At 41.2% G+C, this 19,851-nt stretch overlaps 1 protein-coding gene across 7 annotated transcripts in view; it reads right to left on the bottom strand.

Moving 5' to 3' along the window:
* DLC1 (DLC1 Rho GTPase activating protein) overlaps positions 1 to 19,851 on the bottom strand; it is a 256,883-nt gene that overhangs the window by 10,764 nt on the left and 226,268 nt on the right. For 5 of the 7 annotated variants that reach the window (XM_072037586.1, XM_072037585.1, XM_072037584.1 and 2 more), the window contains 5 exons: positions 15,219 to 15,290; positions 12,619 to 12,700; positions 5,636 to 5,699; positions 1,267 to 2,711; positions 39 to 215 (listed from right to left, as the gene is read on the bottom strand). In XM_072037586.1, the coding sequence (XP_071893687.1) occupies positions 39 to 215; positions 1,267 to 2,711; positions 5,636 to 5,699; positions 12,619 to 12,700; positions 15,219 to 15,290 (1,840 nt within the window). The remainder of the gene's footprint in view (positions 1 to 38; positions 216 to 1,266; positions 2,712 to 5,635; positions 5,700 to 12,618; positions 12,701 to 15,218; positions 15,291 to 19,851) is intronic. The other 2 variants (XM_005012729.6, XM_005012731.6) reach the window with 1 other exon arrangement.

Raw genomic sequence — 19,851 nt, 5'->3', positions numbered from 1 at the left:
GACAGATGGCCTGTCTACACCTGGCATTGTGCCCTTACCAGCTGAAACCGTGCTTGTTGGAAGGCGTGTACTTCTCCAGCAGAGCTGTTAACTTGAGGAGCGAGTACTTCTGCAGCAGGTTCATCTGTGCCACGGACTGGCAGTTAATCTGCAGAGACGCCGAGCTGAGGCTGGGCCGGTGGGAGCTCTGGAAGCTGTGCCACCTCAGCCTGTGCCTGCAGAAGTGACAGGGAACAGAGTAAGAACAGGTCACTGAGACATTCGCCTCACTCCCTGCAACGTGTGTCAATAGGAACATACACTCTGAGCTGACCTACGTGGCCTTGCACTATCAGACATCCTCAGATGGCTCCAAAAACTTTTTTTTTTTCTTCCCAGAAACCCTTTCAGTATCAAGTCAGTCAGAATCAAAAAACTCCATTAAGAGAAAAAAAGAAAAAAAAAAAAAAGGCCTCAAATTTCAAGACACATCAAACAGGAACTAAGCTCTTCTAAAAGTCCCATTAAGTTTATACAAGCAGCTGTAGGCAACTAAGGGACAGCAGAAACCGAGCCCAAAATGATTTGCACCAGTTTTAAAAGAAAACTGGAAACAAAGTTAGAAAGAGTTCAGCCCCTTGCTCTATTCACAATATAAAATATGTGGTGAAACTCCCAACAGAAACTGGGAGGCCTCTGGAGCTCCCCCAAGCCCCTACTGTGCTACAGTGATCAAGAAAAAGTAAACAAGCCCCATCTTCCCTGCAGATTTAGTGCCCTAGCATGCTATTAAGAAACAGCCTGCTACTGAAAGTGCATTTTTTTTGAGACAGTCTAAAAGTCCAGGCTTTTACTATACACTGACACAAAACAGACCATATTTCCACTGGCTCTCCTAGCCAATTTGAAAAGTAATAGTACTACTTGAGGTCCTTCTCCCTCCCACACACCCTTTCGGTTTGAAGAATCCCCACCCCCCAAACCTGCCTTAACATTGCTCCAAACGCTGACTTGCTGAGCAGGCTGTTTTTCCAGTGACGACTTGAGCTGAACATATAAACATATAGCTATGAAGTGTGGGAATCACTTATCTACAAGTGTTGTACAAATACTTTCCTTGGCGATAATGGTTTTTGGAAGTGATGGGAACAGCACATGTGTGCTTCAGTGGCCCTAACTTCTATTACAGGAAGGCCTTAACCGAGTGTGGTGCAGCTACTGCAGAACCAGTGGGTCTGGAGAGGACCTCAGTGGGGCCACCCCAAGCCCCAGCACTCATGAGCTCACCTGCTAGACCGTGTCAGAGATGCGCCCACCCCAGAGTCCCTTCTGTCTTGCATTCCTGAAGGCTCTTCTGTTTCATTAAGTGAATTCCCTGTGCTGTCAAGGTCACTCGGTGTTGTTCGATCGTTATCTACGTCAAGGTGGATCTGCTTTGGGGAGGAAGGACAGGGGGAGATGGAGTCGAGTGCTGAGTCAGAGTCCCCTTCATCTGAGAACTTCTCTGACCACTGGTTTACTATTCTCTGCATCCCTTTCACATGGTACAGGATGTCGTCTAGTTCTGGGAATATGTCTTCGTTTTCAAGGTCGGCCAAGTCACTCGTACTGGAATACAGGATCGAGCCTGGCACATTGTCATAAATACTCAGGCGGCTGCTCACTGAGCTAGCGGAGTTGCGCCGTTTTCCCATGCTCAGCTCTTTGGAGCTGTCTCCACTGTTTTCCCTCCGGAGGGTGAGATGGCCATGGCCATGGAAACTCCCTGTCCTCCAGTTCACGGAAGCATTACTTTCTGTTGGGGAGAAGTTGCCATTGGAGAGTGCTTTGGGAAAAGTGCCGGGCTTGTGATCTTCTGGGATAAAAAACACGGTGTCTTCTGCAAAGCTTCCCCTGTTCTTGAAGTTCTGCTCCATCACATCACTGAAGGTCGACTGGTTGAAGGGGTCAAAGCCTTCCAGGTACATGCCCACCCTTTTATTGTACGCACTGAGGCTGCGCGTTCGCGTGACAGGGCTGGGTGTGCTGACGGCACTGCTCGTCTCAGACTGACTGCTGCTGCTGCTGGTCTGGGTGGAATTGGAGACACTCCTTTTTCGTACCATGGGGAGGCTGATGTGGTTGCCATTGAGGGCAGAAATCTCCACACAGTTAAGTTGCTTCAGCTTATCTTCATCCATGCCCTCCTGCAGGATGGGCCCGCTAATAATAAGGCCGAGCTTTGAAGGAGCTTTGTTCTTGCCATGGTGAGAGCTCTTGATTTTCAGGCTCTCCATTCTCTTGAGCAGGCTCTTTGTTTTAGACTTGGTGTTCTTCTCATTTGCTTTTGTGTTGAAGCTGAAGCTGTTCAGTTCCCTGGGGGAGGGCAGGCTGCTGAATGAGTCATCATTTGCTACGAAATTGCTTGATGAACAAACGCTCACGACGGAATTTGTCCTGGTGGTAGATGCCTCGCTCTGCAGGGTTGGTTGGTGGCTGCTGGTGCTGCTGATGCTGAGAATTGAAGCCACCTCCTGCCGCTCGCTGAGGTCTGTGAGCACGCTCTCACGGCTGGCCGCGTTTGTAAGGTGGGGAGCTTCTGGGGAGGAGGTATTCAAGTCTGGCTTTGGAGGGAACACATCGAACTCCTCAAGCCTCGACCACCTCTTGCTGTCCCTTTGAAAAGTCCATTTGCCACTTATTGCACACGGTTCATCTTCATCTGAGTCTTCACTCTGCAGAGAAAAAGAAGCCTGGAAATAATGCATGCAAACTGCCAACATCACAAATGCAGCTGCATTTAAATACAATGCGCACTAAACTGAGTTAAGCATGACCTGGTTCTCATGAATTTAAAGCAAAAACAGTCTCTTACTTCAGGGAGAGGAAGTTTAGGCCATAAAGGTTGTCAGAAGAAAAGATTACAGAGGACAGACAGTACTTTTTAACAGTTTTTAAATACAAAGGATATATGCTTCGTAAAAAAGAAACAAACAATGCAATCTGCTTTAAATTGCTCTTTTCTGAAAACCTTAGTATCCATAGACTTTTAATTAATTGGTCACAGTGGATAGCCCTCAGATCAATGGAAATTCCTGGCATGCATAAAATTTTAAACTGGAGTCAGTCCGGGGTTGGGGTCCCTCTGGACTCTCTCCAAAGTTACACTCTTTTGATAGTGGCTCTGTGTTTATACTCCTCTTTGCAATTAAGAGATGTTTCTCATACATTGTGAGTTGTTGCAGCTTAATTCCTTACCCATTCTGGAAGTTTAAAAGGTCTCCTCACTGTGACTAATGAGACAGCAAAAGAAACTCTTGCATTGCTACAGTCTGATGCCTCCAGGCTCCTACCTGGTCCACTCTTCCTCCCACAGGCTAGCAGCTAACATTTTAAGAATGTCCTGTGAAGTTTCTACTTCAGTCTTGCTCCAGGCAAACTTTAACACTCATAGATAGCGAGCAGCAAAAGCTCACTCACGGTATAGCACGTAAGTAAATTGTAAATAGCATCTTCCCTGATTATGTTTGATGTATGACGAATGCTTGAGGGCACAATTACACGTACATCACTTATGTCTAAGTCTTTTCATCTAAATCCTGAAAGGGAAGGATCCTGGAACTGAAGTTTTTGGTCTTCCAAGTATCTGGAAAATTTCATGTTGCACGCAGCTAGAAGAATGAAGCCAATGAGAGCTATTTGAATGTGACACCATGAAACCACAAAATAACCTTCGCTGTTCAGAGTAGGGAAGACTAATTGCCACACAGCTCCATGGGTGCTGAAGTTTCACTTAATTTGTTTAGATTGCTTTAATTTAAAAACAAGTACACATGCACGCCTCAAACTGTAACTATTTGTGTGCCAGGAACACAAACACTCATAGTCTGAAAAATAAGTAAGTTATTCATATTTCAAGTATTTTATTTATGCATACTTCAGTTCCTGATCCTCTCCTGGTGCCTTTTTTTTTTTTTTTTTTCCTCTTAGCACATTTCATCAGCTCAGGAAGATAAGTGAAACACCATATTTATTTTTTATAACCAAATACACACAGGAAACAGAGCAAGTGTCATTCTCTTTGTTTCCCAGCTAATACAACCAGTGTTTTTGTCCATGACTCAGATGAAAACCTAAGAGGACTGGCTTGCTTTATTTAAAGTTTTCCAGAGGAAAAATGTCACCTGAAACTGTCAATGGATAATAATGATGGTTTGGTGGTGAACGTGGTATGACTGGAAAAAAGGAACAGCAAGGCAAGTCTTAGTTTGCAAAGAGTCAATGCAACATAAACAAGCATATGTTTCTGTCAGCACAATTTTTTCCCTAGTATTAAAAAGCTTTAAAGGCTAAGAATTTTAATGAAGTCAACAGCAAATGGGAATGGTATCAAAGTCCATCTGCCAGAACATGAGTGGTGAGTGAAAATCAGGAAGAACTGAAACAAAACGTAACATCCAGACTCTGGAAGAAGTTGGGTCTGGTCTGACATCTAGCAGCAATACTGATCATTCCAGTGTTGACAGGATTGAAAAACAAGGAGGAGAAATCTTCTGGTGGTCATAAACAGGCAAGCCAGTGGTATACCCCTACTTTAAAAAAGTTCATATATATGCTGCCTCAGAGTGTTATCTTTTGGAACTTGGGTGCTGTTTCCAGCATACCACAAACAGATAGGGAAAGAGGGGATTAATTCCTGGTAAACAACCTCAGAGCATTTGTATGCATTCTTCCTAAGGGTAGGGCAGCATTGTATTGCCTTAGTTCAGTCATCTTTATCTGCAGTCGTCATATCCCAGGGGACAGTATCAACTACTGATCCCTCCTAGGACACCCACATAGTTTTAAGACAGCTATCAAATGGTACCTTACTAGCAAAATCCAGCAGCTCAGCTTTCTGTCTGTACTACCTTACTGAAGTTACAGTAGGTCCTCTCTTCTTTCTCACTACGCTCCACAGGGATCATGAACAATCAAGAAACCCTTTTAACTCCTGCTAAACTCCCTGGAGATGTGTAAGCTTCCTAAAAAGGTAGTCAATATATTCTTTAAATATTTTGCTTTAATTTTGAGCTGTAATAAAAACCAAACAAACCAAAAACAAACAAAAAAAAAAAACAAAAACAAAAAACAAAAATCACCACCAAGCAAACAAGGAAACAACATGCCAAATCCTACAAACGGTCATCTCTTTCGCATGCCAGACACAGTCACACTGCCTATATTGTAATAAAAGAATACAATTCCAATGTAATGGCAAAGAACCAAAACTGTGAAGATTACATCAAGGACGATGTTCTAACATTCAGGTCAGCTCATTGTGGCTGGTCAGGATCCCCTCCATCATGCCTACTAATTACAATCCTGCCTGAGAGCAAGTAATAAGCTACAACACAAACAACTCCACTTGTAGGCAGAGAATCCCAGTGTTTTTCAGGCTGAGAGCTGCATCTCATGGAAGAGTTAGCTAGACAAATAACCTTTATGCAGGCCCAAGCCCTGCAGTTTTCACTAAGTGAGAACATAAGATGAAATATAAGCAGAGTTTTGACTATGAGTCATTGGCAGGTTTAACTCAGCTGTCATCCTACACTACAGCTAAACAATCTGCTAGGGTTTTCTTTTTTCAGTTTTATTAACGCACAATGCTGTAACAGAAGATGTCAAAGGTACTTACCCTTTTCCTGTGGGGACTGATTTCTAGCTTCATCACTGCACATTTGTTTAAAGTATTTAAGCGCCTGCAAAGCAAAGGAAACCATATTAAGAGAAAACTCCAGTGTTTTGGCACAGACTATTTCAGTTCAAAAGCTCTTGTGAAGGCTATCCCCAAACCGCTTTGCATACAAATAGCCACAAGCAGAGTTTCAATTAGAGCCCTAATTATACTTAACCATTAACCCATTACATTTGGCTGTATTCTAACTTCAGAGGGAGGGATGGATGACTATTTGTCACTATTACCTGAATCAAAGTAAAGAAAAGTAAACAGAAACTTAGAGTAAGTTAAGAAGCGCATTGTAATCAATGAATTGTAATAATTACATTTATTTAAATACCAAACATTCAAACCCTGAAACAATCCATCTCAACAGCCTGTAAATAAGAGAAGAGGCTTATTTGACACTGTACACATCTGTACAAAACAGCACACCACTTTAAAATTATACTTTATAAGCTGAAAGCTCGAACAGGAAAACTTATTTTCCACTTCTTAGGTGCCCATTTTGTTTGTGAGAAGTGTAATATAATTATTCTCAATACAATCCTGGGACAACACAACTATCGTTTTTTTAAAAGGTACACACCTCATTTTTCCTTCCTAAACTAAAGTTTCTTTTATGTGTAATAATGTTGGTCTTGAGGACTAAAATTTAAACAATGAAAATAAATTGCTGCAGCAACAAGAATTAACCAGCCTCCCTAAGACATGCAAGAGCACTCTGCATGCACATCTCAAAGTACTGTATGAATGTATATAAGCATCCCTCTATTCTCTGATGAGCTTGTGATCCAGCATTCCTAGAATAAACTAAGCACTCTTTCTTATTCCCCATCCCCTAGACCTGTCCATTCTTTCTGACAGCCATGGGAAGCATCACATCCAAAGAAACCTCTCTGCCCTCCTTCTGTCCCCCGTCTTCCTGCCTCCCTCACGGAAAGCTTCCACTTGCAAGGCTGTACTGTGGGCTAGAGGATCTGAAAATACATTTTTCCTTTTTTTTGGGCATTGAATTTTGCCCATGTCAGCTCACTGAGCCACGTGAATGGTAACATGTGAAGGGGGGAGGCAGAGGAGAAGAATTGCCCCTTTCATGCAAATTCAACGGGGGCAAGGCTGAGGTTTAAAAAGTCTGCTTCATTCTGAAGGAAGTGGTGTAATTTTCACTTACTTCATTCAAGCAAAATGTAAAGAACCTGTACTGGTAGCTTTAAAAGAGTTGGATAAAAAAAAAAAAAAGAGTAAAAGGATAAAAAACGCTGACTTGTCCTGTTGCTTCAGATGAGTCTTTTCAGATTCCTGAAACTTGTAACTTGAATCTAGAAAATGTGTGCACAGGAAGGATTACTAGTTTCCTCTCTTTCCTCTTTCCTTTCATGCACAGGATTGGTTGCAGATGGTATTTACACAGGGCTTGATCCTGAGGCCATCAAAGAAAATGGAAAAGCTCCTACTGGTGCTCTTGCTGCAGTCGTGAGGTAAAAAAGGATGGTTTGATCTATAATTAGACCCAGCCACAACACAGCAGAAAAGAAGAGAAACAGGAAGAATTGCCATGGGTCAAATGGTAGGCCAGTGGCAGGGTAGGAAAGTTATCCAGATCTCTCCATTTTCACCTCTGCTCTGACTTACAGCAGGCGCAATCCTTCCTGCTGCTACTGGTGGGTGCGTGACCTTCCCAGCAGTTGTGTTTATGGCATGCGTGAGGAGTGAGTGCCCCATGTCCATTCTACCCAAGTATTTGGTTTCTAAGAGGCCACACAGCAGCAGAGAGCTGCTTCCCTTCCCCTGCTTCACAAACATTCTCCTTCCAAGCTGCCGGACCTCAATGGCAGGGAATACTGCATCATTTTCAGTCCTCTACTGTGTAATAATTTACGAATTTCACACTGTGGCAACCTTTGACTTATGTGGGGAGCAGCTATCACTGGATCCCTGCATCAGGCTTTATCTTGCTGCAGCCTATCCAATCGCTAATAAAGGCAATCTCTGATTTCACAAAGATTACGTCCACAGACTTTTCTCCTACCTCACTTAAAACCCTGAAATAGGTGAAAATAGGGACTCTGAGAAAAAAAAAAAATATCCCCTAGCACACAGGTCACAAAAACGAATATGAAAGCAAGATAACGTAACCCCCTGTGAGCAAGGTTAAACACAACAGCAGGGAGGCAAATAAAGGCTCCCTTAAACATCTGACATAATTTCATCATAAAAAGTTTCCCTTTTAAAATCCAAATGCTCTGCAGCAACTGCCTCAGGTCTGTAAGTTTCATTATATACATCACACATCCTGCTTTAGCTTTTATGTGAGTTCAGTGGTGCCCAGTTCCTGGAGCTAAAGGACCCTGAAAGCACAGCATGGCATGCAGAGCTGCCTTCCAAACAAGTTATCGAGTCTGCACAGCTAAGCATGCAAGGTTCAGGCTTTGCCAGCACAAGAATTACCCATACAACTTTCACTAACATTCACTTCGTGTATGCTTTGCAATACATTTTAAGCATGCAAACACACATTCATTTTCTACAGATCTCATCAAACTGGTACTTGTTAATGAACCTCAATTTTCTCTTCTGGCTCTGGACCTTCTCTCCAGATAATTCTGCTCCCAGGTATAAACTCAGCTCATAATTTCTCCACTGACAGGCAGAAGATTCTCATTCTTTAGCTCTGTCTTACTCTGCCCAAACCTGTCTCAGTGACACCTTCACATGGACTTCCAGAGGAGACAGGGAGACGGGGCAGGAGTGCTGCAGACAGTGGTTGCAGCCACTTACACCGCCTTGCTATCTCAATCTCCATTTCTGCAATGCCTCCTACCCTGTCCACTGTCTTTCTGAATGACTGCCTGGATGACAAGATAATGTTCTTTCCCATCATTTAGGTAATTAACTTTGGGTCAGCCCTCTCCCTGTAGGTCTGCACATCCAGCGGGTATCTCACTGTGGAGGAGAGCTCCTGTGTTACACCTCCACCACATCCCTTCTTCTTGTCCTCCGTACACTCTTACCTGGGCTCTGCAAAGTCCTTCTTACGAGTAGTGACAAACATGACAGAACCTGCCTTTTGGTCCCAGTCCCCAAACTGTGACTGGCCCATATCAGCCCAGGGCTACTGTGGAAACCCGTACCGGCTGGACCCCAAACACAAGGCACCAGAGCTTCTCCAGGAAATGAGCAAACAATGTGCTCTTCCCAGTCATCTTCTCAGAAATGGCTGAAGTAGCTTAGCTTCAATTTTTATTTTATTTTTTAAGAAATGCAATCCGGGTAACATGCACACTACCAAAAATTTCAACTTGCATGGCTAACTTCAGGTATTTTATAAATTAACCTATGGCCTTGTAATAGGAAGACTTTGTTAACCAAAGAACCAGTAAGTTCTGTATCAGCTATAACCACTTGGTAATTCATTCTGTGGTCATTAACAGCAGAAAATTCTCATCCCACACACTCAAGAATAGTGGGAGCAGCACAGTGCATCAGATAAAAGCATTTTATGATTTTAAACGAGAATTTTCCATCTCAGTAAGCGTATGATCTAGCTTTGAACTTCAGTTTAAAATATTTTCCTAATGGATTTAAATTCTTCATTCCTTACTACAGGGCAAACTCCAGCTCCATTATACCTGTAACTAATTGATGATACAAGGGCTTTTGTGTCTTGCCGCAGTGGACAGTCCCTGTGCTGGCTCCCAGGGTTCATCTGCATGTTATAACCTGCAAAGGAAGCCAGCTATCCACAAACCAAGCCATACGACCAGTGACTGCTGCTCGTGCTAATCCATTACAATCAATTTCTTGGATGAGAAATCCTGATGGTACAAGATTTGAGAAACCTCTTGGGTAGACAGTGTGGCAGTTTTCTAGTTACGTGTGAGGAGATTAAATAGGATTTCCATCACAGCTTGCTATGTAATTCGCACTTAGCAACAACAGCCTTTAGGATAAGCATGTTTCAGTACTTAGCTTCATGAGCGCATTATGCAGGCAGCTGCCCTCTCAAGATAAATTCCCAACCATTAATCTACACGGAGGCTTACGAAACCAAGGCCAGCAGCACTTCATATACAGTCTCTATGTGAAGCATCCCAGCAAATTAAAGCAGAATCATGACTTACATTTTTAACCCTACATTACGTGATACAATCACTAAATGACATTTCTTAACCATTTATCTTCTGCTGTTACCAAGTACCATATGCTATCTCTGTAATTCAAGTCTCAACTTGCTTTTTACTTAAAATTTTTCAAGAAAACCCTTCGTGGGGTGGCCATTGAAACCCCTTCCATTTAGAAATGAATTTTGCAAAGCACTATTACCAAACTGTTAAAGTCACGTTAATATTATTGTTCAATAAAATTAATGTAAACAAGAATTGACAGTACTGTTCAGATGTAAACTATTGTTTTAAATGCTTCAAACTTAAAAAAAAAAAAAGTCCCTGTCATTGTGATTTCTACAGTCTTTTAAAAAATGATTTTTTCCACGTGCAGTAATTAGAGCAAGGTGATTAAAACTGCTGAGAGAAGACTGCTGGTTATACTGAAAAGCAGATTCTCAGCACGGAGAATTTTGTTACCATCAACTGCATACAGCATTCATTTAGCTCTATGCTGAAAATGCAAATAATTCCAAAACTACTCTGATTTTTAGTCAAAAACAGTGATAGACTCATGGTTGTGAAACAGCTCTAACTCCTTTACTGAGCAAAATCCTCTACTGTTTACACACTGACCATGGCATGAGTCAAAATAAACCTAGGTTTCAGGAAGAAACACAGCATTCCACATGACGTAGCCTCTCCATGTTTTTTAATGAGCTTTACAAAATTAAACAAGGAGATGTGAAAAAAAATAATAAAGGTGGAAACATTGTGATAATGAACTGCTTTTATTTAATACACATGACAAAAAGCCAAATTCAGACATGCAGGATGATTTTCAGTTTTATGTTAAGGTAGGATCTGAATGCTTCTGGAGAAATTTTAGCTTCAGTTTTAAAATTATTATGTAAAAAGTAAGCCACAGGCTTCAGAATGATATAGTTTTGCCTTTAAAATCTGCCTCAAGCTACACAAAGATGCATACTTCTTATGCACACTACATGGAAAACAATTTGAAGATAGAAGTGAACAGGTTATTTTACAATTAGGAGATTTGTGAAAGACTTCCTAGTTTCACAAAATTTGTAGATAACCACATCATTTTGGCTTGCTTAACTTTATTAGAAGGCTTAAAAAACCAAGATTCCATTCTTAGGACAGATCTTTTTGCTGTCCTCTAAGTTCAATAGAAGTGGTAACTACTTTTATTAGCAGCAAGTCTCCAAGAGATATGGAGGACATATTCTTAATTTTACCAGTAAGAAACGGGCTGTTGTCTTTTTTCCCCATCTAAATAAGCCCAGGTTAAAAAGTATTCTTGCAGGAGAGCACTAGATCCAAAATATGCTGGCTTGACTGTATTCTGTTTTCCTGGCAAGGGAATACCATGCTTCTGGGAACCAGCATTTATTCACATCGCTGTACTTTCTGTTCAATGACTTCACAAGCTCCAGAGCACACAAATAAGCAGACCAATGTATCACATTTTAATGCTGACGGAGTAGGCGCTTTACACTGCATCTTGATTGTGAATTTACCGTGAATAAAATTTTTCCTCTCTCAACAACTGAACAACAAATCTGTTTCCTTAGTCTGAAAATCCTGTAAATATTTCTGAGGAACTTTAAATTCCATTTTCTGTCTTTTCCTTCCAAGCATGATGGCAAGAGAACACTATAAACTTAAAGCCCTTCTTAAAAGGGTTTTGTAATTCATTAGAATTATTGACATTTAGAGTTGAGGCCATCAGGCATGTAGTATCCAAAGCGTTCATTCAGAAGACCATTTGGAAAGCTGCCATAATGAAGGACAAAGGGAGAAAACTGCACTTATTTCTAGGTGATAGAAGATATGAAAAATTATTGCATTTTTTGCAATTTAAGATTATAAACTCGCGCTAGAGGAGGTAATCGATGGATGGGTAAGTGTAAAATGGGGCCAAAGTAATTGCTTATATGATAAAATTGGTAATACTGGGGCTGTAGTTCTGTAAAAACAAGCTGCCCCACACAGCCAAGTCTTGCTCTCTCTTTTTCTGCCCACCCCTTGTGTCCTGCCTTTGCAGTTGGCTCTGTGGTCATCCTCTGCACTCACTCCAGAGTCCCTTACTCCTTTTCATGTGCTGATCCAATTTCCTAACCCAGCAAGGACTACTGAGGCTTTTTTTAGCTGGGTAAGCAAGTTGAATTGGTTCGTTGTAGGAGCCCATAAACAATTAAGATAAGCTATGGGAGCATGTGGCTGAGGGCAGGCCAGCCTTGGAGGTGGCGGTGAAGCCTTTAGATTCACTCCCATTATCCTTTACAGCCATCCATGTTCACTGAGTTCACTTCAGTGATCACGGTGTACATAGGGTGGTGCCCTGCCCTGAGGTCAGAGGGTAAGGGAATGCAGCAGCATGGCTTTGTGAATACTGCTCCCAAAAAAATAATTCCTGCATGGGAACTGATGCTATAGTTGTATGTACAGACTGCTGTCACCTACACAGTTCTGCTTTCACATGGCTTGCTAATTTGGGAATCAATAATAAAAGCAAGTAAAGAATGAATAATAAAAGATACAGCTATGAAATAGGTACCAAAGGCTCTTGTTACAAAGACTACTGCCATTTTCCTCCCAGCTTTGATTTAAATAAGATCCCCAAACATTACTTAGCCCAATATACTGTTTTGATTAAAAATGCATGCCAATAATGGATAACCAAAATGCTTCAAAGCAATGATTAAGCCTATAGTACATAATTCAGTTGTGGTTATGCTTTTCCCAGGTTACATTTCCCATTACACAGGAAGAGTTTTGTTACAAAATGCAGTGTGATTTTTTCCCACCTACCTGCATAGGGCCTCAATAGCATCTCTGTCCAGGAAGTCATGCTCTCGCTTGACTAGAGCGATGTCAATTGGAAAGAGGAGATCTGTAGGAACAGAGGCAGATGAGGAATCAAAAGAACAGTTATTCCCAGCAGTGAGTTGTTTCAGAACCACCAGCTGCCTCCAGATGAGCTAACCAAGATGCAAGTGATTGGCATTTCTCAGATAAACACGCATCTCACCAGCTCAGATGCCAGAGATGCTTGCTGTCTGTCTATAAGCTTTTGACGTGCAACTTTGATAACTGAAAGCTGATATGCATAATAGGGAAAAAATGAGCAAAGCATAGATGAAACAACAGGAGAGGAAACAAGGCAAATGTGAACTTCCTATCCAACATCAGAAGCTGAAACTAATTCAGGCTAGCTTTATTTAAAATAAATATACAATCTCCATCAAAGTACCAGTATCTAACATTAAAGAGAAAAGGTCAGTAAAACCCAAATCTCTGGAATGAAAAACAGAATCTCCTTGGCTGTTAATCAAGCAATTTAAATGCTTGACTCTGTTACATTGATGAGATATGGGCTGAAATGAAAGAGCGCCAAGCTGCATGGAACCCATACTGCCTCTTTTCCTTAAAAGATTATTTAGATAAACAACTGGGAGAGTGAGGGGGAGGAAACAATGTTGGCAGAGAGCTGAAAATTTACTTCAGCTCTGAAGCAGTGACTACATATATATTATTTACTGTCCTCCACGGATTCCTGACTGTCATATAGGTCCTGATCTAGCATTCCTTGCAAAACCAAAACTCCCACCAAAGCCCCTGGGTGTTCATGGCATGCAGCAATACAAGGACAAACTCCCAAAGTACTGCTGCAGTTTCATACAACTTTCCTGGTCCAAGTGATTGTCTATAAAATGTTTTAATCTCCACAGACAAGGGAAGAGTGAGTTGAAATGAAGAAAAGAATAGGTCTGGTGTTAATTTACTGGAAGATATATAATATTCTTATGCTGACATATTCTGTGAAATACAAGAATTTCTGGCTTTTCAATAGAAAATTGCAGTTTTAGAAGGCAGAGCAACCATGAAGTTTCACAGATTAATCTCCATTTTAAATGTGTACTGCCTAAACGTGACTTCTCGTATTATACCAAACAGATCCATAGTTTTCCCCTTCACTATTTTAAGTCCAAAATGCAAGCAAAGGAAGTGAGCACATTCAATTGGTACTTTTCAACAGTGCTGATCTAAGTTTTTCCTTTGAGAGGGCTTGCATCTTATGTTCTCCCAGATGTTTTCTTGTGGGCACACTAAATGAGATGGGTGACAAGATGTCGATGGTCTGCACAAATCCATTTTTTGTTATGCTTAATTTATGCTGCTGCTGTTTTTGTTGATGTTGCTGCTGCCAAAAGGGCCTGAAAAGGACAATGGCATATTGTTTTCATATAAGGACAGCTGGCTTTTCAATGGGAATGGCTGGCCTTGCTCTCACATCTTGCTCTCACCTCTGCGGTTCTTTTGATGTTAGGCAAGAGCATGGTCCTAAATTAGAAACTTAATAAGAGTTTAGAGTTTCTAGATAGGACAATTGCAACCATAGGTAGGGCATGTTTTTTGAATGCAAGCAATTTCTTAGGAGATTTACAGCTCAGCATAGCATGAAGCCCACAAGCCCACATATTCAGCTGGCAGTGTTGTCCCTGGTTTTAACAAAGACTAGAACCACAGTCCCAGATCTGCATCCTAAGAAAATCTTGGCATTTCCATTGGCATCACTCCCACCCCCCCAAAAAAATGGAAAAAAAAAAAAGAAACGGCAAAGGACATTTTTGCCAAGTGCTGCTTTTGAAAGTGCTATTATCATCTCATATTGCCAATGCAGCTGCAAATCAAAGCTCAACTAGATCATTTTTCAAGAAGGTCAGCTCAGCATTTGCTGTAATTTCCAATGGTTATTCACTGTAAATAATGGACTTTCTATGCTCGTTCTTACAAGCAGCAGCTGGAGTTTGCTTTATAAAAAAGAAAGCCAGATAAGAAAGCACAGAATAGTTTCACCACGGCACAAATAATTTCATGTATGAGGAAAAAACCCTCTGAAAGTAACGTGAATTAAAAAGGATCTCGAAGATGTCATTCTTTAAAACAAACTTAAGTGTGTCATTCTGCATCAGAGCTTAAGGGTAGTCTGCCAAAACTGCAAGTTCCTAGCAGGTCAGAGAGGAAGACAGGAGAAAAGTTTCCTTTTCCTTGAGGAATACCTTTGTAAAATAAATAAATAAATAAATAAATAAATACATAAATAAAAGGATTACTCAAACTAAAGCAGAAACCTGGAGCAAATTTAAAACTTTTTTTTTTAAATTAAAAAAGAGTGTTTCAGAATCTCTGGTTTTGGTAATGTCTATGTGCGTGGAGGGTAGCAGAAAGCAACCCAGTCTCTAAAATTTATCTTATGTGCCACCATTCATGTGTGCCCCCAAACCTCCTTTAATGGTGAATATTATATCTTACTGTCCAAAAATGAAGCTGCATGTTTGTTTCATATTGATGCCTTGAATGATCACTTTGCAAGCTGTGGTGCTGATGGGAACAGCCCCGGTGCCTACCTTCATAGAGCTGCGCATACTGCGGGAAGCCAGCAGCCCGTAGCCAGTCACAAGCTTCCTTGGCCTCGATTTCTGGAAGAGGACAGAAACAAAGCACCATCTGATTAGTGACTTGCAAAGCAAAAGCTCCCTCCTTTCTAACAGCTCTTCTGTTATTCCTGTTACAAAGTAAAGATGCATTCAGATGCTTTGAACTGAAACTGTTTACTTCTTGTCTTATTGTCAAATGTATCGTAGCATTCACCTGTGATTTATCAAGACCTCGTCAGACACAGATGGAAGCTGTAGGATTTACAAAATACTTTGCACAGGTTTTCTTAACACTAGAGAAACCAGCTCTGCAATCAACATGAGGTTTTGTTCAAGAAATCTTACGATCCTTGTGGCACAATAATTCTGTCTTGACAGAAATTCCCAGCAGAGCTAATAATACTGTGCTTTAACATCTTGTAGATAGTACTGACAGACCCAAGACCAGGAACAACTGACACACTGTATTGCAGCTCACTCAAGCAGGTATTTACTACCCAACAAGAACTTGGTTTCTGGAGGTCGTCAAGGCATTTATGAGTTCCTTGGTATATTACAGGAAATTCAGCTAACTTTCCCCCTCACTGCCCAAACCAGCATGCCGCAAAATGAGATTATTCACATCCATATATATATAACAGTGAAAGAAAGGAAACATTCTGAACATGGGCTATATTAGTCTGTGAATAAATTGTACATGAATTCATTTGTTACCAAATAGATACAGAAATAAAGAAAATGTCTCATTAGCTCACAAATCAGGAAATGTTGAGGTTATTTAGGATACTCGCCAAGTGTTCAGGAATCAGACTGGGTTAATTCTGTTCTAAAAATTCAAAAAAGTGCTACTGGGAATTTAGCTCCCTGCTTAGAACTGATCAAACAGACAGCGAACAATCAGAAACTCTTTATGTTCATCTGGCTTTGATTATATTCACTCTTCTTGATGGACCAGAAAAGAAAAGCTTCATTATGTCCAACTGAGTAGACAATTTTGCCACCTACTTAGAGAGGATACTATTGCTACCTGCTGCAGAAACCATCCACAAAGAGTTCAATACAATCGCTCAGAAAACAAGTTACTGCACATAGGTGAAGAGCCAAACATAACATAAGCAAAATATCTCAAGATTTTGGCATGTTACGAAATAGTCCCTGGGAGACATAGGTACACAAAATCAGATGAAAGAGCAGACACCTTTTAGGGTCTCCAAAATGCCTGCAGTCCCCCTTGATTTTCCAAACAGCTATAACAGGGTTAAAATATTTGTGCTTTGCCAGGCTGCTTTGCTAGGACACACATCCAAATCAAGGGGTTAAGGTGAGCCAAAGCACAACATTCCAGATAAATAAACAGCTAAAAATCCACTCTCACTGAAGTCAGCACAAGCAGGCATTTGTGTAACTTGTGTTTGCTTCACCTTTGGGTTATGGGACCACATGAGAACAAGCACGTACAGACAGATTGACTTAGTTACTCTTTACATTCTTCAAGTCCAGTTGCAAAGAATTCTAAAGTTTTGCTTAAAGTTTTATTTTAATTTTGCCATCCCCAGGAAGTAGCTGGGAAAGGTAATAAAGGTTTAAAAGGAAAAGGGGGAAAACTAAAATGTCTTTAAAACTTCTACTGCTAATAGCAAGAACAGACAGCAGAATACATATTATTCATATATATCGGATGCAATAAAAATATTAAAAATCTTCAAGTAATTTTTAAGAGTGGTTAAAATAAAATGCAAAATTGTACAGGTCACATCAAGCAGAAGCAGCTGGATTGAAAGAGAATTTAACTTGACTAAAAACCTGAATAAGTGATTCCTGATAATTGGTATTTGCCTACAAATGCAGGTATATGCTTGTAGTGCGACTGAAAAAAGCGTCAGATTCCTTACTCCTACAGGGGCTCTTTAATGTGTTCAAATATTTGTTCATAGGTCCTTTACTGAGCACCCCAGGTGTATGACCTGCAGAGTATTTCTAAAGCTAGAAAATTATGAATATGTATTTATAAGACTTTTTTTTTTTTTTTTATGGTTCTCTGTAGCAGCTTTGTGTATCTTTTCTCCAAATATATCTGCAAGTTACATGGAAGTCATATTTTATGGGCACCCTGGTGTCAGTTGCCTTGGGGATGTTTCAGAACATATTTGCTTTCAAAATGCCTTTGAGAATCCCCCGAGAAGTCCATGTAGGCAATGAAATACCTGAGTTCCTCCTGGCTGGCCACAAGAATTGCAGAGTAATAAAACGCCAGTGCACCTGTCCATCAGCTAGGCTAGGTAAGTGCCTAGGGTTTGGCACAGGACAGCACCCTAGGTGGAAAAGCAGAATTCATTTGCCTCCTTTTGAGCTCATTTTGGGAAAGGCAAAGCTCTAGCCCCTGCTGCAAGTCCTCAGAAGCATAAGGGGTTTCAAAAGCTGTCTAGAAGAAGAGGCCAGGGCATCCCCCATGGCCAAGGCTTCCTCCATGTCACCTCTGTCCCCACCCCACAAAGCACAGGCCGGAGAGGGATGTGGGTGACTGCAGAGCACCGTAGCAGAGGGAGACGAGGCCAGACCTAAAAAGCAGCCCCTCTAGTCCAATGCCAGTTGGCCAAACACACTTTCCAGATATTGGCTTTTTTTCAGCTTGGTAGCATCAGCTCTCTGAGTCTTGGTCAGCCAGCTGTCTTAGTTTCACACCCAGGTGGACATGAGCAGTATGTGAAAGTTCTTGTCCTCCAGATCAACAGTGACCGAGTCAATGAGGGACAAGAGGGATGAACTAAGCTTCTGAAGCTAGATTTTTCCTCAGCTTCTGCCCTGGCAAAGTTTCAGAAGTGACAGGACACCTAGAAGTATTCATGACAGATCATTACCTGAGGTACAAACTCATCGCCCAGCACAGCGTGTTCTTGGCCAGGGCCAGCTGAGAGCCACCAGGAGGACAGGCAACCTGCACAGGAACCATACACAGCTTTCCAACCCATCCTAGGAAACCCCACTTTGGCTCTAAATAATCAGCCGTGATGTACAAAGCAATTTCCCACCATGGGCGTATTTTAGATGAAGACCTGTCAGTCTTCATCCGAAGCTTCATACAAACTGATACAACTTGCTATGGGCAAGGGACTGGTCTCACTCCCTCCTCACTGCTCCACCCCTGTGGGGCCGCTTCCTTTCTAATGCTGGCCACAACAACTGAATCAAACACCCACGTCATTTAAACCTTTACAATGAACTACAAATCGGTATACATGCCCCACAACGTATGCACTGCTTTTCAGACGTATGTCCTCTGCTGCCTCCCTCCTCCAACAGCAGGAGGTTCTGGTACAAAGAACTGCCGGCAAGAAAGAAATTGCGCTATTATTTCTAAATGTCCTGATACACAAGAAATTCTCTTAGAAAGTAAAATAAAACAAAACAAAAAAAGGAGTACAATGAAGTCTTTATTCTTGGTGTCGTGTAAGCAAACAGCAGGCAAACGTGTTAAAGAGGAAACAGGAAATTTTTATTGGAAACAGCTTTATTTGTTAGTCCGCTTCACAAAGCTGGCCTCCATCTTCAAACCAAGGGTAGGAGTTCCTTTTGTGTATGGTTGGGAATCATTAGTCCTTATTTACCCACTTCCTGGGGGGTTAGGATGACCCAATTCTTCCTCAAACTAATGAGTGAAAATGGGAACTTCTAACTTCCTTTTTGTTTAACTTTGGTTAATCTCAGTTCCCGACACTTCGGATTTGCAGATTTGAAGCTTCATAGCAAAAATAATTCACGTCTTGTTTGATACTGCAACTGTAGAAGGGAAAACTGTAGGATGCGTATCATCTTTTGTTGGATACCTTCCTTCCCATAGAAAATAAAGAACAATACAATAATGTCCTTTCATAAAAAAAAAAATCATATCAGTCTAGCTATGAGTAAGATCTACTCAAAAGTTAGATTTTTCCACCCCTCATTTAATGGAAGCAAAAAGCAAGGCAGAACAACACACAACTTAAGCAACAGCTCTTTCAGTGTCTTCAGGAAGGTGCAAACCAGATGTATCTTTGTACAGTCACACACTGGCTCCATTTTCACCTAAGTGCTAAACATCGTATGAACAGTTCTTCCAAGCAGATGGTTTCCTCTTGCCTCAACTCAGACACCTTTATGATCGTATTAACACCTCCACACACCAGTTCTACTCATCTCACCTTTTGGCTCTCTGAAGAGAGTGGATTGTAAAATTCTGCAGTGGGACCAGTCAAATCAATGCTGTTAAAATTTAATCTCAGCCAAAATGGACTTCCATTGCTGAAGGTCCCACTCCGATGCCATACCTAACAACCAGTTTGTTCGGGGTTCTTCTAGGTCTTAATTTTTGACCAGGTTATTATAGTTGAAATTAACAATTTTCTTTTTCCAGAAAAGAAATATATATATATATTTGGTAAAAGTTGAATACAAAATCATCTTCCTGCTTTAGCTTGCAGGAGACACTCTCCTACGCAATACAGAGAATCTGATTTTTCACCATGAATTAATGCTAGAGATGAAACCACATGCTCCTTGCTGCAACGCATTAAACTCCATCAACTGCTTGCTTGTTTTCTAAGGCACAAATGGAACACAGAGGAGT

This window comes from Anas platyrhynchos, chromosome 4 (assembly GCF_047663525.1).
Source record: "Anas platyrhynchos isolate ZD024472 breed Pekin duck chromosome 4, IASCAAS_PekinDuck_T2T, whole genome shotgun sequence".
NCBI lineage: Eukaryota > Metazoa > Chordata > Aves > Anseriformes > Anatidae > Anas > Anas platyrhynchos.
The sequence above is the reverse complement of the archived record's forward strand: the minus strand, read 5'-3'. Positions and strand labels throughout refer to the sequence as shown.